Below are 26,424 nucleotides of genomic sequence, written 5' to 3' on the forward strand. Positions count from 1 at the left end.
TAGCATATAGATGAGTAAGAAAGTAGGAAGAATTAGAAAGTAAGGTGATTGATTTGAAAAAGTTGCACGTGAGGTCAGAGAGATGGTTAAATATTATCTCAGCTAGGGTAGGAGTGGAAAAACATGTCTCCTTATGCTCTCCATTCTGCTCCCACAGCATCAGGCAGCTGAATCCTGGAAGCCACGAGCCAGGTGGAGTCTCCATTTGCCACTGTCTCTAGGTAAGCAGAGACTTCAGAGCCTATCCTTCCCCTTCTGCTAGGGAGATGACCTGAGATCTGATCTGGCCCATGTTTCTTCTAACCAAGGACTCCTTCCTTTTTTGCAGGACCTGGCTGCTGGACAAGATTCAGGATAGACACTGGTCAGCAGCAACACAAGGGACAGCAGTGGACTTTGCAACACACTGTTTTATCCTATTTATGTATTTATTGTTTTAATGCTGAAACAAAATAACTGTGGGATATGTGAAGATTGTAACCCAGTGGACACACCCTTTTGTGGTTGTCTTCATGAGAAGCTGGATGGGGTTGGAGTCCCTGGGAATGGGTCTCTGCACCATGTGCTCCTCAGGGCTCAGGTTCACAGGGTCCACATCCTGTATATTCTTTGCAGCTTTACCCTTCATTTTCCTCTTCAGGTGCCTCCTGTTTTTCTGGCCAGTCCTCAAGATCTTCATTTATGTAAAATTCTACTAAGCTTGGTCCAGAGTTGAGGTTTACAATGTCCAGTATTGTATGCCTGTACACTGTCCTGGCCCTCACGTTCAGTAGACCCTGAGACTGGAGCCCCTGTCTCAGCTTTAGGATTCCCTGAAGCTCCTGTTCAAGTCACACAGGACCTACTTGGTTCCCACCTGCTGTCTGTTGCCTCTGGAGGCCTCATCGGTTCCACTGGGTCATGCACCTGTTGGGGAAGGGGAGAGTGTGCTGGACAAGGCCTCAGTGTGCTCATCATGCTTAGACTATTCCCCTGCCCTCTGGCCTGCTGAACACAAAGTAAACTCTAGCCTGTGCAATTACAATGGGGGCCTGTTGGTTTGTACCTGACTGGTGTCTATTGTGAGACAACAGACATGTGTATAAGAGTTGTTCCTTTCCCTCCCCATGTATATATCCCTCATAGTTGTATATAATTGTTTTCCCTTTCCTCACCTGTAATTTTATATGTTGTTTTAAATATGTAAATATGTGTATAGGAAGCAGCTGTTTGCGCATCTTCCTAAGCTTTCAGCCATGCCAGTTGTGGGCAAGGCAGCATGCTGAACAGAGAGTAAACTGTAGCTGTATGCAGTCTGGCAAATGAGTGTGGATCTGCAGGGTGGAGGGGGTATATGGGGCTGGACTCCTACTGCTAGCTGGTTGGCACAGACATGGTAATGCTTAGAGCAGGCCAAATGTGGTCGACATGAGTAACTGGGGGGCAGCAGTGCAAAGGTCCACCTATCCTCTTTGTGAAGGGACACCTCTGATGGAAACTTAGTTCCAGGCTCCAGCATGGAGCTGGACTAGGGGCCCAGCATGCTGGTTTCCACAAATGTCACATTACATGCAGCCCCATTAACCCCAACTGTCCCACAGACCAGATCTCTGTAGCAGTGTTATGGGATTATGCACAGATTGTGAACCCCTTGAGGACAGATTAGAAGTATTCTAATTTTCCAATCATCTTATTAAAACGCTGCTTAGATGATTGATGGTGTAGTAATCTGAGACATTAGTTTTTCAGTTCTAAGAACTCATAGTATTTGTAACAGTTCTTCTATTAAGAGGGGAAGTTATCAAGTTGGGCTACCATTAAGATGTGTTATTTTACTGTTAACCCCAGTTATTAGTAACTAGTGGGCTCATTTTCAAAACAGAAAAATGTCTAAAATGTGGCATAAAGCAGCATTTGGACGTTTTTCTCACAAAAACATCCAAATCAGTATTTTTGAAACCAATTTTTAGACGTTTTTCTTTGAAGTCCATCAGAAGTGCATCCAAATCTCACGGGGTGGGGGGGGGGGCATATCAGGGGTGTGTTCAGGGCGGGATTTGGGTGTACCTGAGCCATAATGGAACAAAACAAAAATGTTCAGGACTAAAACTAAGACGTTTTGCGCTAGAACTGTTTTTATAACTAATAAGGCACAAAAAGGTGCCCTAAATAACCAGATGACCACTGGAGGGAATCAGGGATGACCTCCCCTTATTACCCCAGTGGTCACTAACCTCCTCCCATCCCCCCAAAATGTGATGAAAAACATTACTTGCCAGCCTCAGATGTTATACTCAGGTTCATTAGAACAGAATGAAGGTCCCTGGAGTAGTCTACTGTTCGGTGCAGTGCACTGCAGACAGGTGGACCCAGGCTTCTACCTCCCCCTACCTGTTCCACTTGTGGAGGAAACTGTGAGCCCTCCCTGTGGCGTACCAAGGGGGGGGGGCGGTGGGGGCAGTCCGACCTGGGTGCACGCCGCCGGGGGGGTGCCAAGCGCCGGTCAGCTTCGTTCGATTTCATGCTCCCTCTGCCCCGGAACAGGAAGTAACCTGTTCCGGGGCAGAGGGAGCATGGAAACGAACAAAGCTGACCAGCGCTTGGCACCCCCCCCAGCGGCGTGCACCTGGGGGGGGGGTCTTTCGCCGGGGTGGGGGTATCCTTTCACCGGGGGGGGGGGTCGCGCTGCTCCCGGGGGGGCGGGGCGCATCTGCGATCCGTCCCGGGTGTCAGCCCCCCTAGGAACGCCACTGAGCCCTCCAAAACTCACCAGAAACTCACTGTACCCACATATAGGTGCCCCTTCACCCATAAGGACTATGGTAGTGGTGTACAGTTGGGGGTAGTGCGTTTTTTGGGGGGGGCTCAGCAGACACGGTAAGGGAGCAATAGTCAGATGTGTACCTGGGAGCATTTTATGAAGTCCACCACAGTGCCTCCTAGGGTGCCCTATTGCTTTCCTGGGATGTCAGGGGGACCAGTGTACTAAAAATGCTGGCTCCTCCTACATTCCAATGGCTTGATTTTGTGCGTTTTGCACTTGGACATTTTTTTAATGGACCAAAAAATAAAACGTCCAAATCACAAAATCTTCTATTTTTGAAAACAAAAGATAGACATTTTTTTTTGCTATTCAGATTTTGGATGTTTTTTGCAAAACGTCCAAAGTCGGACTTAGACGTCATATCGAAAATGCCCCTCCACATCTCACTGCATAAATTGGTACCAGTGATAAAGTTAGTGGTCAGCATAGCAAGAGGGTCAAAGCACAAACCATACAACGCAAACAAAAAAAAAAACAAGAGCCTTAAAAACAAAATAAGTCTTTAATTCATGGACCCAACGAGTCTTTAATTCATGGACCCCACTTGGGCCGTGTTTCGGCGCACAACACCTGCATCACGGGTCATTATAGCAAATGGGTGCCAAATATTATTAACCTGATTACAGGTTATTAACAATTATGAGAACCAATTCTGAGTCTCTGTAATGCCTTCAGACACTCAGAAACAACTTTTGGTGCTTTTTGTTTGCTAAAGTTAGTGGTAAAATAATATGTTGTACCAGCAGCCCATGTTGATGCTTATACTCCTCAATCAGTTGAAAAGACTCCTATCACAAAATAACCCATGAAATTTGCAAAAATATGATTACTTTACACATGAGAGGCTCAGCTCTGAAAGTTAAAGACCCTGCAGTCGGTAGAGTAAGATTCACGGACAGGTTTATAGGGATCTTCCAATTAAAAATAACAATTATAATATCATATTTTTAAGCTTACCAAGCTGTCCACATCTATACTTGTGTTTACTGCCCACTGCAAGGTGCTCATGATATTCATGGCCAATGTTAGGACAATTCCAACTTTTCCTTCCCCATCACCTGGAAGAAAGAGAAAATACTATAAGCATTGCTACAAATGGGCTCTTAAGTTTGGCAAAACTGGAGGTTATGCTCGCTTGTACCTCAGCTCTTACAGAAACTATTTAGAAAAAAAAATCACTAGGGGTTTCATCATTTCCTTTTATTTTAAATCTGAAATTACTTGGAGTGGAAGTACTTCTTGCACACTTATATCAGAAGAATCTTTGAATGTGTTCAAAACAACTCCTATATTAAGACTACTCCAGTGGCTCACTGGAAATGCCGAAGCTATATTCATGATTCAAGACTTCTGCTCTCTGGGGCAATAGGACTGAAGAGGCTACAAAGGCAGCCTTCACAGCTTCTGGGGAGGGGGGGTGGGATCTTAGTCATCATACAATGGTTGATTCCTAATGGCTGGATTTAGGGCCCATAATACAGAGTTTCAGAAAGAGTTGATATAACAATGACAGGACAAGGTAAGAGAAGATATCATTTATTTTATATCATAAGAAATAATAAGAAAAAAAAATCTATAAATAGTTGTGAATGAAGACTTGTTTGCCAATTCCCAATCCTGCTTCTGATTAAGCTGGAACCCCAAAGGAACAAGAAAACCTTTTTGGACCCAAAGCCCAACCTTATCCCAAAAAAGCTTCTAATATCATCATCAGTGTCCTCATGAACCATGCTTGGAAGGGACAGTCTGGTTTGGGGTTTTCCTGAGTGGATTGTATTTCATGGGGAAACTTGCCACATAACAGAAAATATTACACAATGGGCCCACTTGGTTCTTAAGAGTGGATGCTATATTGCTTCAATCACAAGTATAGCTTTGTTTGGGTTGAGCACAATGATCTTATCTACAGACACACATCTTTCTATTTCTAAAATTACCATACGATGACATTTTGCAATTATGGTATCACATTCCTATAATTTTGTAAGGTTACAGCATTACAAATGCACTAGATACTAGGTAAACCATCATTTGTATACTAGAATGAATGTAAAAAAAATATATATATATATATATGACAATGAATACAGTTTCTTCAATGTGTTCCTAATTTTGATTTTAAAAACCCTTCTGATACCTTAAACAAAATAAGTTTAAACAAATTATGATTAAGTGAGCATAGGAATGGATTCAGACTGAGCACAGCTACTAAATTAGTTCACATACCTTCTTTAAAACAAATTCCCTGGATAGTAAGTGTTGCTTGTACAGAAAAAAAAGAAACATTGCCACTCTTTTCCCATCCAAGTCAGATTAGTTTGGTTCCAAAGCTTCTTTATAAATATGCGTAGTGATGAGTTCAGCTATCACTTACTGTTTTCTGATTAGAGGGATCTTTGCTATGACAACCACAAAATGAAGTCGCCTATTCTTTCTAGCAAAACATCTCTCTCCGTCACATTCACATTTTCCTTCTAAACTGACCCAAAAGGAGTGGAGGAGTAGCCTAACAGTTAGTGTAGCAGTCTGAGAACAAGGGGAACTAGGTTTGATTCCTGCTGTAGCTTCTTGTGATTCTGGGCAAGTCACTTAACTCTCCATTGTCCTACATACAAAAAAAGGACCTGTATATATGAATTGCTTTGATTGTAACCACAGAAAGGCACTATATCAAATCCCATCCCCTTCCCTTTTTTAAATCAGTGTATTGTTCTTTTGCCACAATTTTTCTGTAAAATATCAACTAATTTAGAGAGTCTCCTATAAAGATTCATTAAATCTTTCTTTTCTCATCATCCTTCTCTTCTTATTATCACTCGTATTATTTTATCTTCCAAATGAGTGTACATCCAAACTGACTTTTAAAAATTAAACTGAAGGAAGTACTTGACAAGAAAAAACAACACCATTGCCATTACATGCTAACCTCAGCTTCTACCCACCCTGCAAACAATCCCAGCAGCAGAAGACCAGAAGGTGCATGTCTTACAGAACATCTAAGTCATGCACATTTTGTAAATAGCTACATCAGATCTAACACACCAGTAAATACATTTTTCAACAGTGAATTAGGAATTTTCATCAAGTGCATAAACCTGAACTCATCAGAATAACCATTTTTTTTTTTGTTTGCTTGTTTTACAAGTTACTGACAAACTAACATAAAATACACCAAATAAATATAAAGGAATTTATATTAATTTAACCAGCCATACTCACTTTCAACGTCAAAGACAAGCTAACATAAAATGCAACAAGCTTAAAGCACTTTATATTACTTTAAGCATATTAATCCCTTAGCAACTTTAAATTACTAACAAGGTTCATATTCAAAATTTGCATTTAGTTTGATATAATGCAAATCATTACAAATGTCTAAGGGATTTTGAATAGACAAATAACAAAAACATAGGGCTGGGGGTGGGAGTGGTGGAGGAGACAACCAGATAGAGTCATGCATTTGGGCTACAAAAACCTGATGGAACAGTACAAATTAGGGGATGATTAACTTTCATTTCTGAAAGAGGAGCGAGACTTGGGTGTGATCATATGTGATGATCTTAATGTGGCCAAACAGATAGAGAATACCATGGCAAAAGCTAGAATGATGCTTGGGTGCACAAGGAGAGGAATGACTAGTAGGAAAAAGGAGGTGATGATGCCCCTGTAGAAAACTGGTGAGACCTTATTTAGAATATTGTGTACAATTCTGGAGACCGCATCTTCAAAAAGAGTCAGTCCAGAGGACAGCTACTAAAATGGTGTGTGGTCTTCATCAGAAAGTGTATGGGGACAGATTTAAAGATGTCAGTATGTATACTTTGGAAGAAAGGCAGGAGAAGAGAGATATGATAGCGATGTTTAAATATCTACATGGCATAAATACACACGAGATGAGTCTCTTTCAATTGAAAAGAAGCTCTGGAACGAAGGGGCATAGGATGAAGGTGAAAGGAGAGAGTCTCAGAAGTAACCTGAGGAAATACTTCTTCACAAAAAGAGTGGTGAATTCATGGAGCGGCCTTCTGGTGGAGATGGTGGAAATGAAAACTGTATCTGAATTCAAGAAAACTTGGGACTGGTAAATAGAATTTCTAAGAGAGTCAAAGGGAAAGTAGATAGCATGGATGGGCAGACTGGATAGGCCATATGGTCTTTATCAGCCTTCAGTTTTCTCTGTTTTTATATTAAAAGAGAAGCAGATAGAGGGCCAAATATATAGGGATTAATTTACAGCAAGATCACTGAAAACAGTGGGACTCATTTTCAAAACTGAAAAAAACATTTAAAAAGTGGCAAAAAGCAGCATTTGAACATTTTTCCCCAAAACATCCAAATCGCTATTTTCAAAAACCTAAATATCCTCAGTTAGCCTCTCCTGGGCAAATTGCTTTCAATATTGACTGCATAGCAAATAATAACAACAGCAGCAACAAAAACCATAATAGTATGTAAAATACTGTAAATATAAAGTAGACAATAAGGTACTTATTTTAGAAGCACTATTCGTATTTTAGACATTCAAAAACTGGCACTTACACGTCCATCTTGCACGGACATCCAAATTCTGATCTTACAAAGCCAGGATATAAACATCTAAAACTAAACAACACGCATCTGGCTAGGGGGTATGACCTGGCCATGTTTTGGGGAGTTTAAAATCACAGATGTTCAAGAAGAAGGAATGTACGAGAAGGATGTGGAGAGTTTGACCTACTAATTCAGACATCCAGGGGGACCTCTTAGGAATGAGCAGTGTTTGCACATACCCGTGTTAACTGCAAAAGATAACACAAGGTAAATTCAAAGCCTGAGTGTTACAAGTAGGGAGCATGCCAAGCATCTGCCCTGCATGTACCGCACAGGGCATTTACCATATCCACTCTAGCCAGAACTCCCATAAACCCAAGAGCTGTGGTGATGCACCCCCCAAACTAATATTCACCCTCCTGACACCCCTCCCCAAGCAGGTCCAAAACCCCCTCCCACCCCCACCAAGAGTACTTGAGCCTCCTCCCGACACCCCCATGTAGCAATCTCTTTTCAATATACAAGATAGTGCCTCTGCCTCCTAGAAGTGACAAAAAACAGAGGCACCATCATGGATATTAGTGTCAGACCAAGAAGTAGTGGAGGGGAACTGCTGCCACCCAGGAACAATGAACATCCCAATCTATACCTGGGATAGGTTTTTTGGGGGGGGGTATGAGGTTGATAAGGGGGGCTTGGGATGGTGGGGCTTGGGGAGGCGGATGCAGCTGTTTCTTACAGGGTGGGGTTTTCTCTAGGAGGAATCAGCACTCAATGGGTGGGGATCAAGAGGGGGATTGACATATAGGGGGGATGTTGGGAGGGGGATCAGCACATCATAGACATATATATACTGTGAAAGGAACGTTTTCGTGTTTGCTTTATTACCATCCATATACTGTACTCTTTTTTTTCTAAACTAGATGCTTCTATATCAGTGGCATAGCTAGGTGGGGCCATGGGGGCAAAATTTCATCTGGGATCCTGATTTAGCTGGCGGGGGTCCCCAACCCCTGCCAGCTGAAGTCTTGTCCAGCACCGGTCTGGGGCACCGCCACATTCCCTTCCCTGTTCTCTCTTCCTCCTGACGTCCTGCACACTCCTTTCAGTGAAATTGAGCATGTTTCAGGACGTCAGGCGGAAGAGAGAGCAAGGCAGGGAACTCGGTGGCGCCAGAGACCGGCACTGGAGAAGGCTTCAGCTGGTGGGGGTTGGGGACCCCCCATCAGCCAAGGTATTTGCTGCTGGGGGTGCAGCAGAGCGGTGGAGGGAGCGGTGAGGTGGTGGGGGAGCGGCGGCAGACTAAAATGTGCCCCGGCCCCCTCCCACGGCGGGGTCTGACTACGCCCCTGTCTATATACTTGGGGTAAGATTCAAGTTATTTTTTCTTGGTATATTGGATGCTGTTTATTTGATGTTGTAACTTTCTAGTGTTGGCCTAGTTCTTTGATATATTATAATATATTATATTATAATCCGCACTGTTCGTAGCGGAATATGCATTCTATTATAATAATCGTAACTGTACTTTACATACGTCAGCAGATCCTGTTCTAAAGTACTAGCGGGACTTTAGAAGTCCTAACTTGAATGTCTGATTTCCAATTTAAATGTCCTTCGTAAAATGCTGTTCAATAAATGAAAAAAAAATAAGAGCAGTAAAACTAAAATTGATTTTTAAAAACCCATGGGATTCAGCAATGTTAATAGAATGAACAATAATAGATCCATGAAGGACAGATACCAATACGAGATAATGTACATTTATAAAACTATACCAGATTATGTAATGTTAATAGTATCTACAATAATGGAATTATGAAAGGCAGGTACTATGATATAGTGTACTTAAAATAACTTTCATATTTACCAGGAAACGATGATCTCTGATACATAGAAGTACAACATGCAAACAATTTGCATTTACAAGCAATATCATGTAGAACTGTGTTGAGAAATCATGAAAATATGTTAAAACACAAATACTTCTTCTGACACTATAATAGAAAGGGCCATGAACAATCATTATGCATCTATGAAATTATAAAAACAATTATGACTTGCATATGTATCACACTGTAAAGGAAGAAGTATATTTTAATCATAGTAGCCTAACAATATAAATAACAAAAACTAAAGCATTTGGTCTTCAGTCAGTAATGTAAATAAGTACTGAAAACTAAACCAACTTTAATTAATAGGCAACTTTAAAAAAATGTGCTCAAAAGTTTTGTATGTATTTTTATTTTTACATGGTTTTTTACATACTATTATATATGATTTTTAATGTTATATTTGATTTTTATTTCCTATATATTAATTTATTTTTATATATATGTTTCAGACCCCTCCCTATATCCATGAATACCACATCCTTAATAGGAATTTTCACATTAGGGGTCCTGTTTACTAAGCCGCGTTATAGGCTCATTAGCATTTTTAATGTACGTTAACCATGTACGCGCCTAAACGGTTAACTCAAACACTAATTATGCATTTGGGAGAGCAGTTTGAGCTCGCCATCGCATTGCTGGTATTCGACTACCTCACCACCTGGATGAGCCAAACTCAAGACCCCTGATGACGCTTTTATAGCGAAACATGAGCATGTCGGGTCCTGGTCGTATGGTGGAATACTAGAAGGATATGAGAGAGTGAAACTTTAAAAAGAAGTGTAACAACGATTTCAAAAATATATATATCTGGAACAATAGACATTGCTAACAGTGAAGACGGGCATCCTGGATGTTTATGACTGTCACCATTATTGATTGCTTATGACTTATCACTGACACCATAATGGTCTGTTGGAGGAAAGGATATTATTACTTCACAAGTTGGTGACTTTGATTCATTGAATGTGATTTGAAGAAAGGTTGCTCTTGTGGGAGATTTCAGAACACTGGACCTACAAGTGACTAAGAGCTATGATCACATATTGATGAAAAATATCGCCAGATATATGTTATTTAATGGTGTATTGAAACAGTATCTTGGAGAACTGTGTGTGATTTTAAATGTGTTGGTGAATGTGAATATGTATGGATTGGTTTGACATAACTATGGGTTAAGGGAATGGATTTAATTTTAGGAAGATTGTATTGATTTATTAATAAAAAATATTTTTAAAATGTTAAAACGGTTACTAGTGAGCAATTTGTAGTATAATGTGTAACCAATTATAGAGTTTAGACCTAGATTGAATTTGTGAAACACTAATTATAGGCGCATTAAAAATGCTAACGCGCCTTAGTAAACAGGGCCCTAGGTGTTTAATGGGGCAGTTAGTGAGCACTAATATAATGTGTTTGCTTTTAACATAGTGCCGTGCTGATGGACACCTACATTATGGTCAGACCACCACAAAGCAAATGTCTCTCTCTGCTGGCGAAAAACACACATAAACACAACCAACAAACATGAGCGAACAACATACACAATGAGAGGAAAAATAGACCCCACAACATTCTGGCAACAGATCTACCAGAACGAATGGTCAACAAATGCTGACACCATCCAATTCCTCCAAGAATGGGACGACTTATGTACAACAACACTAGACAAAATCATCCCATTCCAAACCAGAACATCGCACAGAAAACAATCAAATCCATGGTTCACCGAAGAGCTGAAAAAACTTAAAACACAAGTCAGGAAACTAGAACGCGCATGGAACAAAAAGAGAGACGAACAAACACTAAGTGCCTGGAAATTACTTCGGAGAAAATACATATATACCATAAAACAGACTAAAAGACTACATTATAAAACAATAATAGGACCAAACTACAAAGACACACATAAACTCTTCAACCTTGTGAATAAACTGTTAGACACCACACCAGTCACAAACAACGGCAAAGACATACCAGATGTGGACAACCTTGCGAAATACTTCAAGGAGAAAATTATACAATTACGACTCAAAATACCCACTAGCCCTATTGAATACGCCACAATTCTAGATTGTCTAGATCCAGAAGAAGGAACATACCCAGCAGACAGAACCTGGACCGAATTTGAATTACTATCAGAAGACCTCATCTCTAAAACACTTAAAAGATATGCCAAATCCCACTGCAAACTAGACATTTGCCCAAATAACCTCATGAACTTTGCTCCTCAACAATTCATAGTAGACCTAACGAACCACGTAAACTTCATGCTACAAAACGGACTCTTCCCAAAAGAAAAAGGAAAAATATTACTCACTCCAATCCCTAAAGATACAAAGAAAAGCATGAGCGAAATAACCAACTACAAGCCAGTAGCATCCATACCACTAATAACCAAAATAACTGAAGGAATGGTAACGAAACAACTCACAAACTATCTAAACACTCAATACTGCATGATGCCCAATCAGGATTCCGATCAAATCACAGCACAGAAACAGTATTAGTCACCCTTATGACTAAATTTAAACAAATAATAGCAACTGGCAACAATATACTCCTCCTACAATTCGACATGTCAAGTGCCTTCGATATGGTTGACCACGGAATCCTATTACACATACTTGAATATTTTGGCATAGGAGGAAATGTCCTGAACTGCTTCAAGGGGTTCCTAAACCAGCGTTCGTATCAAGTTACATCAAATTCAACCACATCTACTGCATGGACACCTGAATGTGGAGTACCACAAGGATCACCCCTCTCACCAACCATTTTCAACCTAATGATGATCCCTTTGGCAAAACTCCTATCAAACCACAACCTCAATCCATATATATACGCCGATGATGTAACAATATACATCCCTTTCAAACAAGACATCAAAGAATCCACAACGATATCAATCAAAGTCTACACATCATGAACACATGGGCAGATGCATTTCGTCTGAAATTAAATGCAGAAAAAACTCAATGCCTGATACTCACCTCTCAATACAACACGAATGAATTTACCGCTATAAACACACCAAAACTAAACCTTCCAATCTCAGCAACGCTAAAAATCCTTGGAGTCACTATCGACCGCCACTTAACACTCGAAACTCATGCAAACAATACAACCAAAAAGATGTTCTACTGCATGCAGAAAGTGAAAAGAATAAGACCATTCTTTCCAAGATCCGTCTTTCGTAGCCTAGTGCAATCCCTCGTACTCAGTCATCTGGATTACTGCAACTCACTGTATGCAGGTTGCAAAGAGCAAATACTGAGGAAACTTCAAACAGCCCAGAACACAGCAGCCAGACTCATCTTCGGAAAACCAAAATATGAAAGTGCAAAACCCTTACGAGAGAAGCTAAACTGGCTTCCAGTCAAGGAACGTATTACTTTTAAAGTATGCACATTAATTCACAAAATCATTCACGGCGAAGCTCCAGCCTACATGTCTGAGTTAATAGACTTACCACCCAGAAACGCTAGAAGATCATCCCGAACCTTCCTCAACCTCCACTTCCCTAATTGCAAGGGCGTAAAATACAAGACCTACATGCATCAACCTTTTCTCACATGAGCACGCAGTTCTGGAACACACTGCCCCGCAACCTGAGAACGATCTATGAGCAAACCTCCTTCCGCAAATTATTGAAAACCCATCTTTTTGATAAAATTTGCGGAAAGAACCAAAACACATAAAGTCCACACTCACTGTTCACTAATGCATCAATACATCCATTTCTGAACTCTCACCCCCGTAATCTAACCTCACTCATACCTTTACCCACAGAAATATGTATACCACACATAATGCCCTTCTAGCTACCCGCTGTATCCTTCCAATGTTTCAAGGCTTTGATCCATTGTTATATTCTTCAACAATACTTTGATTGTCTCACATAACTCTTCACAATGTAATCCATAACCAAGTTGTAACAAATTGTACTTCCATCATTCATATCATATTGTAAGCCACACTGAGCTCGCAAAAAGGTGGGAAAATGTGGAATACAAATGCAATAAATAATAATAATAATAATAAATAATAACAATAATTGTTAGAATACATTAAATGCCGTGTTAAACACCTTAGACAGTTTAGTAAATAGTCCCAAACAGCTCTGAAATTTCATTCCACTCAGAGAGCGTTGGGTAAGCCTACTGAGAGTTTGTTCAAAAATTATTCATGGCTGGTATATTTGCATGACCAAAATGTATTTTAATACAAGTGTATTGTTAGGCTTGATAACACACAGTACGTCTTCTTTGAACTGATGCAACTGTGTTCTTTTCTTGATATGCAAAGGGTGGGTATGGGTTACATTAGATTATCAGGGTTTTCTGATCCTTCATGACATGGTTTTAAGGTACTCTTCTCTTTTGTTTTTTTTAATTTTTCCTTTGAAGTTCCCCTTTTCTTTTCTTTCTTGTCTGTCCTCCTTTTGCTGTACTGGAGTTATTAGTATTGATTTCTTAAGAATGGAATGTTTTCTGTTTTATATGTTATTTTTCTAAATTTCTGCATCATGTATGACATGCTTGATGTGTTTTGGTTTGAATTTGATAAAAAATAAAGTAACATAAATGAAAACACCTACCTTTTTAATTATCAAAGGCCCTTTTACTAATTTGTAATATGCGCTACCACACACTTACTGCAACTTAAAATGGCTTTGCACGGGACGCACTCAGGCCTCCTGTGGTAAGTTCAAAATCAGTGCACACTAACTATGTGCAAAGACATTGTTTTACATTTTTTGTTGGTAGGGGCATATGTGGTGGCAGAAAGTAAGCATCCTGCGCTAATTTTCCTGTATTTGTATATCTGCTTAATTTTATATAAGCCACATAGAACTGAGTCCTTGACTCGGATAATGTGGGGTACAAATCCAATAAAGTAAAGTCATCAGCACATTTGCAATTACCATGCACTTACTGGTTAGCGCAAGATTACGATGTGAGCCCTTGCTGCCTACAAAATAGGTGTCAGTAAGTGATCACATGGTAATTCTTTTTAATGGTCGTATACTAATAGCAACATTAGCGCATGACCATTAATAGAAAAAAATAGAAAATCATCCATTTTCTGTCTGTGGTAAAAATGGTCTTAACGAACAAAAAACCGTGTAAGGGTGTGCTAAGACCACTTTTTCTACAACTTAGTAAAAGTATATTTTTCATTTCTTCTTTTCATTATTGTGAAAAATGCTAGCACTAGTTGTACTCTTTTCTTGTGGGGTACCCCGGGCTCTATTCTTTCCCCACTTCTATTCAACATTTTCTCAGTCCATTAGCCACTCTTATTCAGAACTTCAACATTAAATTTTTCATTTATGCAGATGACATCCTGCTCATTTTTCCCATTGATCCCCATCGGCCTGATCTCAGTCATCTACAATCCTGTTTAGCTGTTTGGCTATCTGAACACCGTTTGATTCTCAATGTTTCCAAAACAGCCATCTGTTGGATATCTGATCACCTCTCTAAACCTTCCCTTGTTCCCTTTCTTTTCAATGTCCCAATTCCGACCATTGACTCTTTCCGCTACTTAGGTGTTACACTGGACTCTACCTGTTCCTTTAATTCTCATGTGTCCTTGGTTCTATAGCATAGTTTTCTTGTCCTTCGTCATCTCTGTTCAATTTCTAAATTGCTTATTTTTAGCGCTTTACATACCTTGGTCCATGTTTTCGTGATTTCCCATTTAGAGTACTGCAGTGTCACTTACCCCAGTCTTCCTGTCTCTCAACTTCACCGCCTTCAAACCCTGCAAAATGCTGCCACCCATTTCCTGTGTAAGGCCCGTAGGTCTGATCCAGCTTCCCCTCTACTTCTAGTGAAATGCCGGGCCTGGTTCAAAATACTGTGCATCACCCACAAAACCCTTCACTCTGGCTCTCCGGCTTATCGCTCTTCTCTTGATATTCATTACTCCACTGCCTGTACTCTCCATTTCCTTGATTCCCATCGCCTTGTCCTGCCTTCTCTTAAAAAGGCCCACTGTGAACCAACCCATCACTCTGTTTTTTTTTTTTTTGGCTTCCAAACTTTGGAATGATTTGCCACTCCTGTTAAGATCTGAACTGTCCTTTTCACAAAACCCTGCTCAAAACTCACTTTTTTACCCTTGCATTCGTTTTTCCTGCAAAGTCCAGTTAAGGTCCGACATTAGGCCTCCCTTTTTGCACAAAGTTTGTCTATTCTTAACATTTTAGTATGGTTGTGACTGCTGATTGATGGTTTCTTTCCTGTCTATATTTGGAGTTCCTTTCTATTTTTATGATTTTTGTTTTTATCTTGTAAACCGCTGCAACCTTGTTTTTAGAAGTGGTGGTACATTAAGCTTCCAATAAACATAAATATAAACATTAGTGTATATCTCTGTGCCTAGAAGAGTAAAAAGTCTAGACAGGGATGAATCAGAAAACAGACATTTGAAAAGACAGTGGGTCTGATTTATTAAGCTTATTCCTAAAGAGAACAGGAAAAAAAAACTTTATAAATCAGGTCCAATATTTGCTGCCAGAAAAAGTTCATAATAGCATATTTAAACATGCATTTAAGGGACCTCTTACTGAGGTGTGTAAAGCTGTTAATATGTAAATTAGCATGCATTAAATGCTACCGCACAAGCACATCAACTCTTAGTGCAGTGTCACACCAGTTAACGCACACAAATACACACGTTAACCGCATATTGTTTTAGGGACTGGGAACTAGGCAGATACTAGGCCAGTGGTTCAAAAAACTGGTCCTGGAGGCACTCCATCCATGAGAGAGATTTGCATGCAGTGAATGCAGTGCATGCAAATCTCTTTCATGAATATTCATTGTGGATATCCTGGAAACCTGACTGGCTGGGGTGTCTCTAGGACCAGGTTTGGAACCACTGTACTAGGCAAGGACTGCATATTACAGTTAATGCGTACTACTTACTGTGCACTATTATTTTTGATGTTAGAACAGGTTTACAAAGCGCCTTCTCAATAGGAAGCGCTAAGAGCATCTACGCTAACTGAAACCAAGTTTTGGCTTTCAGTGCGGTAATTGCAGAGGACATGCTGAGATTGCCCCCAACAATTACCCTACAGCCTTTGCACTTAGCATGTTTTAATTTTTGTTGTTAAGGTACGCTAAGTACAAAAACTTAGCACACTTTATTCAAATGCCCCTTTAAACAACTATTAATATGGCCTACTGTTAAGACGAGTTATTTTACCACAGGTCCCATTTTATGCAATGAGACCTAGTTACTATCCTGGGGTTACTAGTAAAATAACACATTACATTGATAACTTCCTTTCTTAAATTACAATAAATATAATTACTGAAGATTACTGTTCAAAGTATGTAAATACTAGCAAAAAACATTATAGGGTTCTAAGATGCTATCCAATAACTTTCTAAAGCTGCATGCTTCTGCTTTTCATTCTGAAATGTGATTACCTGTGGTTAATATGGAAATGAATGAGACAGCACTAAAGAAGATGACAAAAATCATTTCTATCCTCATCTGGAACCAACGTAGAGTGGACAGGTACAGGAACCAATTTGCGGTGTGCAAGTTCAAAGCTTTATGAAAAAGTGTTTCAAAATATGGTTGTCGTCCAAAAGCTCTGAGCGTCCAAAGTCCTTTTAAGGTTGTGATGAGGTATGTGAAAATCGGGCTGCGAGCTGTGAAGAATTTGTTATGGCAAAAATGGTGAATAAGTACTGAGGTATTTGCTCAGAAACATATCAAACATATTATAAATAACAGATGATGACCTTCATTCCTATTTTAGCTCCTGGTATGGTAAGACATTTTCCACAATGTGCTTATGGGAAAAACACCTATGGGCTCTTTTACTAAAGTGTGCTAAGCAATTAGTGCATGAGCATGGGATCTGTTACTGTGCTAGCATGACAGCTCATGCCAATTTACGATCTAGGCTATTATGGGTCATAAAATGGCTGGGTTATGTGTTTGAAATGGGCATGGACTGAACTTTGCAGTTAGCACATAGCAATTACTGTGTGTTATCACTGCTGAAGTTAGCACACATGCACTTACTGCCTCTGAATGCACTGAATGTGCAGTAAAGAACTTTTCTGTGTGGTAACTGTGAATATTCACTTAGCCAGTTCAGTTTGAGCAAGCCATAAAAACCCCCCGGATATTCAATGCCAGTCACTGGAAATGGCCTGGCATTGAATATCTGGGGTCAGCGCCGATTACGGCACTTATGCAGGCTGACTCCTACGGTCTGAATATCGGGCCTAATGCTTCTGTATAAGCATTGCTATTATAAGAAACACAAATAAAGAATTTTGTATACAAGCAGGGGCAGTTTTCAAACTGTCCTTTTAGGGACAATTTCACAAGTATGTTTTACCAGCATGCTGTGCCCCAAGTTTCAAAGTACAAGCAGAGCATTTTGTTTCTAGCAAAAAAGGTGCCGGTACTCAAAAGCTAGGCCACCTTTTAGGGGTGGGGTGATCACTGAGGGATCCACTCAACAATAGCCAGGCCCCTTCAACCAGTCACAGAATCTATGACAAGACAGAATTGGTGTTTAGAGCTTAAGCTCTTTCATTAAAACTTGGGGTCCATGGGTCAATTTTAGCAGACAATGGAAAAGATGCCAGTACTTAGCACCCCCAAGTACCCCCTCAAAAAAGGCCCTGAGTACGTGTATTTTGTTATGAAACCTAATGCAGATAACAAAGTACACACAATCACTTGTACCTGCTTTTTGTGTTGGTAGAATTTTGTTGGAAAAGAACATATGTAGAGTTGAAAATCCAGTCTACATGGGTACCTTTTCTTTGCCATTCAGAACACAACCCCAGGAATCCTTTCTCTAAATATAGCTAAGAATAAGGTGATGCAGAACAACTTGTATATTGTTAACCATATTAGGGGGAGAACAATTTTCAGATAGCTACTTTATACAGGTAAATCACTTTTTACCCAAGTAAATGGCTTTAAATATTGTCTAAATAGGGAATCTATATCATAGAACCCCAAAGGGCATGCATATCATCATACTATGCTATACTATTACCCTATTTTACTACACCAGGGAATATCACGATAATCAGTTTGCAAGACTACATAAATACTCAATATCTTATTTGCACAGGGCATTCCAATGCACAATAACTGTGGTGTGTATTTCTATTTTTGATTTTCTATCATCATTATTTACTCATTAAAAGAAAAAGATTATGAAGCACCGAGGAACATTGGATTTGCAGGTGATGTACATTAATAGGTGATTTCACAGAAATTTTTCATGAGGACAGGATGTTATGGTATACAAGCTTGGCTTCATAAATATACTCTGTTTCCTTTTACAATATTTGCAAACCTTGCTGTGATGATTTTATCATGCTATGTATGAATTCACCTAATAAGTAGTAATTATAGGCAAAATCTAAATGAAAACAAAAATCATGCCAGATAGCAGACAAGGTAAAGACCCAATAGAGTTAAGGTAAAAATAAAAATAAGAAATTAGCAATCTTGATAGCTTTTTTCCAACTACAATGATGGAATGTCTAACTTTATAAATCTTACCTTCAGATTCCAATTGTTTCAATTGCTGGGAAGTATGGAGAAAATACGCCCTTAACAAAATGAAAGCTATAATCACAGGTATTGTGGCCAGCAAAATATAAGGCTCCAAAATTGAGACCACTGCGATAGCTCCAATCACAATGAGTACCAGCTGTGGGAACAAAGAAAATCAGTTTATTTTACTACTAATTTTCTTTAATTTAGTCCCTCCAGACTGGTCCAGAAACTTGGGTTATGCACTCCTACCAGCAGATGGAGACTGGAAAAAACTGGCTTCTGAGAATCCTACAAACCATCTATGTAGCTTCTAGCTAGTCAGTATTTTCATACCAAAACCAGATGCCTAGACTCCAAACTTCTTTTTTCACATGACCTTCCTCTCTTCCTCTTGAAGGGCCAACTCATCTCCTGACAGGATGGGTCTTTCTTCCTCAAAATCATTTGACCACTCCACCCTGGGTCATTTAGCTATATTGGGACCTGTCTGGGAAACCTTCTGCTCTGGGAAATCCTGTTCCCTAGCCTTCTTCAAGCAGAAGGCTTTAAATGGCGCTAAAATGAAATCGGGAATGCAGTCCACACCCCCAAGAGTCTCATCATCAGCACATGCTGTCAATCCTGGGTGAGGAACAACTGCCTCAAACCATGAGGAGAGATCAGCAGCATGGTCTGGCTCCAACAATTTTAATTCATTTAGGAAGAGTAGCTGTTAAGGTGTAGGAAAGGTTCCCGCCAAACAGGAAGCCGCCATCGTGATCAAATCCAACACAATGACTGAAGTGGTTACCGCATCCTGGGAAACCCCTCTACTGCTGTTAGTTTGGCCAAGGAAATAGTGCCCCCTCAGTGCTCCATACAATTTACAGGCTGTTCCTGTCCCCTCCAGCCCTCAGTTGATGCAGGTGCAGCATTGCCAGGGCCAATCAGGATCATGCTGTCCTGCCCCTGTGCCAAAGTGAAAGCTTGAAAATTCTCCCTTAAACCACCACAGTGCTGACCCAAATCAGGAAGTAGGGAAGGATCGCTAAAGCACATCTGGAAAAATCTGTAATGAACTGGCTTTTTTTTTTTTACATTGTTGCCTGCTGCTCAAGTAAGATCTCAAGGTTCGCCTCCCATTATATAGGGGAGGAAAGTTAAAGCACTATGTGGTCCTCACAGCAAGGGGGAGGGGGTAAAGCTGCCCATCTGGGTGTGACACCCCTAGGGCAAAGGAAGGCCCCATGAGCCTGAAGGCTGAAGACAAAGGGAGAAGGCTCACTGAAAACGAATTATTAAATACTATTTTTTCCTTATCTCTGGAATGTAACAACCCCATGATCCCCTAAACCCTCTGGGCCTACCAGACCAAATCTGCCTGCACAGGGTGACCATCTACCATCTGCTGGAATCTGAGAAATACTGACTAACTGAAAGGTACACAGGTGGTTTATAGAGTTCTCAGAATTCAGTGCTGGTAGGATTGCATAACTCAAGCGTCTGGACTCGAGGGATGCTAAGGAACTTATAAGCCAAAGTATACAAAGTATCTAAGTGATTAAGCACCCAGTGGACAACATCCATGTACTGTTTAGCTAGATGCTTAACAAAAAGTGCTTCAAACTGAGGGTTACAGACTGTAGCTGATAAAAAAAATTGATATCATAAATTATATAGACCTTTATAACTTTGTTTCAAATTTCTTTCTGCTAAGAATTAATAGCAGTATAAAGTATCTTGAAACATCTGCATGTCTTAAAGCAATTAACTAGTTCATCTATGTACATGCCATTTAAAAAGATGTGAATTAAAAGCATTTCCCCAGATTCTATATGTGGTGCCCAACTAAGCTGGCTAACAAGTCAATTAGTGCCAATAATTGGGTGCTAATTGGCACCAATTTGGATTCAGGTGGGCATCTTGCTCTGCACTATTCTATAACATGCGCCCAAATCCTATAGCGTGCAACCCAAAAGGGGGCATGTCTATGGGAGCTGCATGGGCGGGGATGTGTGCCTAAATTGGGCACCAAAATCAGCACTCAACACTGATTCTATAATTCTAGAATATGGTTACTCTCCTGCGGAATTAAAGGTCTAAGTATAACACTCAAAATCAATTTTTATTGCATTTTCTGAATACAAGTGGGATAAAATCAATTAAACATATTTCTTCTTTTTTACAATATCAGATGGCCACACGATGGAATTATTTATCGCTATCCTTGAGAACTTGTCAACAATATTTAATATTTAGGAAGAAATTAAAATATTTTCTATTTCATGATATTGATCCTGTATCCTCAGGTTGTAATTAAGTGGGTTGTTTTGGTTATGGATTGTTTGTATTAATCATTTTTCTGTAATTCCTTGATTTTTGATCTGGCTTCTTTTTTTGTAATCCAAACTTGAACTGTAGAGGTAAAGGCAGAATATAAGTCCCGGTGTAACGTAACATAACTGTTGCTGATCTTTGAGTGCCCATTACAGAATAGCATTGAGCATGGATTTATATTGTGCTGATTTTGAGCACCATTTACTGAATCTAGCCATTTGTCTTTAATGGGAAACTGACTCTCTCATTATCAAACTGGAAACAATAAGACACATGCAATTGGTCTTTTAGGGGTCCTTTTACTAAGCTGTAGCAAAAGGGGGCCTGCACTGGAATCAGCTCATGTTTTTGATGTGCACTGAGGCCCCCTTCTACCACAGAGGGTAAAAGCCTGTTTTTTTTTTTTTTTTTTAAAGAAATGGCCATGTAGCAAGTGGTACTTCCGGTTTAGAGAGCGGTATGTCGATGTTGGGCTTACTGCTGCTTATGTAGTATGTTATGTGGAAAGGAGAAAGTCACATGAATAAAGTGTGTGAAATAGAGAATCTGCTCTGGATCATTTATCAATGCAGAAATTTTACTCTAAATTTTAACTTGCCCCTGAGCACTGAGGGGTAGATGCACTAAGGTCCTCGGAAGAGCCCTTCCCTTACTGATTCCATAGCAAATCGGTAGGGAACGACCATGCATTAAGGAAATGGAATGCAAATGAACTGCTCGTTGTAGCTCACTTGCATTCTCTATTCCCTCGGAAGCCAGTCGGCTGGTCGAGCATGCGCAGAGCAGCCAAGCGTTATGCTGGCTGCTCTGCGCATGCCAAGGACGTCCTTTATGGACGACCTTCACTCCAAAAAAAACAAGTCGTCCCCATAATCATTGCAGACTTTCACATGTCAAGGAGGTCCTTCACTCAAAAAATAAACAAACAAAAAAAAGGACATTTCTGACAAACAGGAAACTTGTCAGCAGCCTGAAACCTCAGAACAGAAAGAGTGCTGAAAAGAGCCCCAGTTAATTTAAGTGCTACTGCTTTTCCCTTGTGTAACATTTCCATTGTTCACTGCTTTGCATGTTAAAGGCAGGCTTACATCAGGCAATTAGGAAGGACTTCTCTGAAGAAGAAAAAAAATCCAAGTGCTCCTCAGGGATGTCTAACAGGAGCTGGACGTCTTCCTGCAGCTTTTGTGATGGGCGTCCTTCTTGGACTTGTTTTTCTTACCTGCAATTAGGAAGGACTTCTCTGAAGAAAAAGAAAAGGACGTCCCTGTTTTTCTTACCTGCCTGAACTGACCACAACCATAGTCCCCTCCAAGGTTGTTTTCAGCTTGCGCCCCTCCCCCCCCCCCACACACAGGATCGGGACATATGAGGACATCCAAATCAAAACTTTTTGGACGTCCCTCTCTCCAGGTCTCTCTCAGCCAATCCCAGCGTGTTTAGCTGATACTGAGTGGGGGGGGGGGGGGGGGGCACAAGCTGAAAACAACCTTGGAGGGGACTGTTGAGAGAACTGTGGTTGTGGTCAGTTTAGGCAGGTAAGAAAAACAGGGACAACCTTTTTTTCATCTTCTTCAGAGAAGTCTTTCCTAATTGCAGGTAAGAAAAACACATCCAAGAAGGACGCCCACCACAAAAGCTGCAGGAAGATGTCCAGCTCGTGTTAGACGTCCCTGATGAGCACTTGGATTTTTTTTCCTTCCGATTCCCTCGCAGCACCACCTTGTGTGGGGACAGCAGAATCCAAGGCACACAAACCCTCCAAACTACCCAGATTTCCAGGGGACAAGACAAATAAGCAGCACAGGAAGAGAGAGCATCCTCGTAGCCCCGTCTGATCGCTGCTTCCCGTGAGTGTTTTGGAGAGAGAAGGCAGAGTAGTAGCCCTTCACGTAAGCTGCAAACGTCCAAGTGCTCATCAGCAACGTCCTTTTTTGTTTTTGTGAATGAAGGACGTCTATGTTAGGCACTTTAGAAGGACATCCCTGACGAGCACTTTTTTTTCCTTCCGATTCCCTCACAGCAGCCCCAACAAGAGGTGCAGACCTCCCGTTAGGATTTCCACGGTAAGGGAATCGGAAAATGATAGTGCATCTAATTACAATACGATTTATACACACTGTAATACTAATTTGCTCATCTGCATTCCGTTTTCGTTAGCTGCTATTGTGATAGGAAAATGCTCTTTAGTGCATGTCCTGGTTTACTACTTGCACGTTAAACTCACGTTAATGGCTCGTTACGTTTAGTGCATCTAGCCCTGAATCTACAACCATTACTTAGCCTTATACAGCCACCCTGTAAGTAACTCTTCAGCAGAAGGGCTAGGTCTCATCAATAAATTAGTCAACAATCTTGTGAACCATTCATTGACCATTTCTCATTCTCCTACTGAGAAAATAATAGTAGAAGGGCAAGAGGTGTTAATCCTATTACGGAATAGAGCTTTAGGAAGGCCAGAAAGGTCAGAAACATCCCCCTGTTGTGTTGGGGGGGGGGGGGGGAGTTGGCTCAACCTATTTCCTGATAGTTCACTGCAGTTAAACCAACTACTGAGCTTTAAAGATAGAAGACTGTGCACTAGTCAACAAGAATTGCTTCACATGCTGCTATGGAGAGGATACGTATATCAGTAAGACCTTTGGTAATATGTACATGATGACTGTCTTGTATCAGATATCAGGCCCAGGAAGGCAGCACCTCCATGCAGAAGGCAAAGAGATCAGCTCTGTAAGGCATAAGTAACACTGATAGTAGCGTAAACCACAATTATACACACCTGTATGAAGTCAAATATTGTAAGTGGTAATAGGTCATCTAGGATGGCAATGTCTTTGGAGAATCTGTTAAGAATCTGACCTTGAGAATCAAGAAAAGAAAAATAATAAAAAAAAAGACCATTGCTATTACATAAAATTAAACTTATCGCTAAGAATTTAAAATTACAATTTTGAAATTGTAATTCATTTAGGGGGCATAGCTGTTAAGGTGTAGTAAAAGTCAGGCTTTTACTTCACCTTAATTTACCATGGAAGTGGCTAACCTGCAGTAATTAAGTATCACCGGCTAGTTGCAACCATGATAAAAGAATAATGCTGTTTGTGATCAACATGGAGAAAGCTAAATGCTGGCAGGGTTTTGCTATCTCAGGAGCATTAGGCCACAAATCCATGGCCAAATACTTCTGGGTCACTCCTTAAAGGCGCCAACAGTGGTAATTTTGCCCCGATGGCCCCCCTCAAATTCAAGCCCCTTCTCTTCATCCTGGGGGGGGGGGGGGATTCCCACTCGCTCCTGCCCATTACAGTGCCAAGTTCAAAATGGCACCAGCAACCCCTGATGGCAACCTCGTGGTATTACTGCTAGGGGTCAGGGTGCCATGTATCGGCACAAGGTCCTTATATTGTAGCTTTATCTCTAGTGGTAGTACAGCAAGACTATTGCAAGAGGTTGCTGGTGCCATTTTGAACCCAGTGCCCAACACCAAAATGGGCAGGAGTGAGGGTTGCTCATGTTCTAACCACATTTCAACCCCCAGGATGAGCCAGATGGGCCCTGGATAGAAAACATCCACCAGTTCTTTGCTGGCAATATCTCCAGGAATAAATTGGCTTGTGCTATTCACCACAAGCTGCACTATTTGAGCTACATAGTAATGAGCTGTTTTGCATGCACTTGCGTCTCATTTCTGCGTAACCTGTTGTACCTCCAATTAATATTATGAAAATTTTAACATGCATTAGTGCCCTTTAACATGCATTAAAAGACAAATAATGTATTTTAGAGCGGTAATGCCCTTTAATTTTTTAAATTTAATTTCTTATAAACTGCCTGCATGCCCAAAAGTTATCAAAGCGGTATACATTCACGTACAGTAGATATTTTTATGTTCATGGAGAGCTCACAATCTGAGTCTGTACTTGAGGCAATGAAGGGTTAAATGATTTACCCAAGTTCACAAGGAGATGTAGTGAGATTTGAACTGGACTCCCCTGGTCTTCAGCACACTGCTCTACCCATTAAGCTGCTCCTCCATTCCACAACTGTCCATTTTACTTGTGGATAAGCGATGGTGTGTTCCTACTTTCCTGTCTTTTAGCCAGTTTGTGATTCACAAAAGGACACTGCTTCATATCACATGACTCTAATTTCCTAAGGAGTCTCCATGATTGACTTTGTCAAATACCTTCTAAAAGTCAACTACCCTTCTTAGTAGCATCAAGTAACTAAACAGCATTAATAGTTATTCAATATACCAGCCACTAATAAAGTATTTAAGAATGCATACTTTTGTCCTGTAAAGGGGCAATTTTTAAGCTCTATATCCAGGAATCTGGTAATAGTTTTACAATTCTCATCCCAGAAGTACATAAGAAAATGTGCTGAATTAGACCAAAGTCCATCGAACCCAGCATCCAGTCTGTGGCATGGACCAGTCCAGGTCACAAATCCCTGACAGATCCAAAAAGTATATCTAGTTCCCATAGCTCATTTCTAGGGATGAGCAATGGCTGTCCCAAATTGACCTGGCTAATTATATTTTATAGACTTTTCTTCCAGGAATCTGTCAACACCTCTTTTGAATTCCTCTATGTTAATCACGTTAATTACATTCTCCGGTAACAAGAATCTACAGCTTAGTTATATGGTCTGTGAAAACTTCATATGACTGACTTGTTTTCAATCTGTTGGTCATTTGTTTCATGGAATGTCCTCTAGTTTTGGTGTTTGAAAGGCTAAACAATCATTCCCTATTTAACTGTTCTACCCTATTCATGATTTTATAAACTCTGATCATATCCTTTCTCAGTCATCTTTTTTTGCAAGCAATAGAGCCCTAACCTTCTCCTTTTTCATTGTTTTCAACCATTTCTGAACCTTTTCTAGATCTGCTACGTCCTCTTTGAAATGGGACAACCAGAACTGCACACAGTACTCAAGGTGCAGATGCACCAGGGTCCTACACAGAGGCATAATGATATTCTTAATTTTTTCTTTCCATTTCTTTTTGAAAAATCTATAATATTCAGTTTGGGTTGTTTTTTTTAGCAGCCACAGTACACAAGGATTTAAAATGTCAACATATTGTCTTGGGTGGTGACTCCTAACTCAAAATGCAGGATGTTACACCTGTATTTGGGGTTATTATTCCCTATGTGCATCACTTCACTTTTGTTCACATTAAACTATCTCTGCATTAGATGCCCAGTTTCCTAGTCTCACAAGATCCTTCTATAAATGCTTGTAATCCTTTGCCATTTTAACGAGTTTGAAAAATTTTGTGTCATCCACAAATTTGATCCCTTCACTCATCATACCTATCTC

General features: G+C 40.3%; 1 protein-coding gene across 1 annotated transcript in view; it reads right to left on the reverse strand.

Annotated features, from left to right (window-relative positions):
• CFTR (CF transmembrane conductance regulator) overlaps positions 1 to 26,424 on the reverse strand; it is a 442,294-nt gene that overhangs the window by 72,653 nt on the left and 343,217 nt on the right. Inside the window, exons 18-21 of the mRNA XM_030216424.1 lie at positions 23,879 to 23,958; positions 18,790 to 18,940; positions 16,674 to 16,901; positions 3,761 to 3,861 (exon numbers count right to left, since the gene is read on the reverse strand). Coding sequence (XP_030072284.1) covers positions 3,761 to 3,861; positions 16,674 to 16,901; positions 18,790 to 18,940; positions 23,879 to 23,958 — 560 coding nt within the window. The remainder of the gene's footprint in view (positions 1 to 3,760; positions 3,862 to 16,673; positions 16,902 to 18,789; positions 18,941 to 23,878; positions 23,959 to 26,424) is intronic.

This window comes from Microcaecilia unicolor, chromosome 10, assembly GCF_901765095.1.
Source record: "Microcaecilia unicolor chromosome 10, aMicUni1.1, whole genome shotgun sequence".
Taxonomy (NCBI): domain Eukaryota; kingdom Metazoa; phylum Chordata; class Amphibia; order Gymnophiona; family Siphonopidae; genus Microcaecilia; species Microcaecilia unicolor.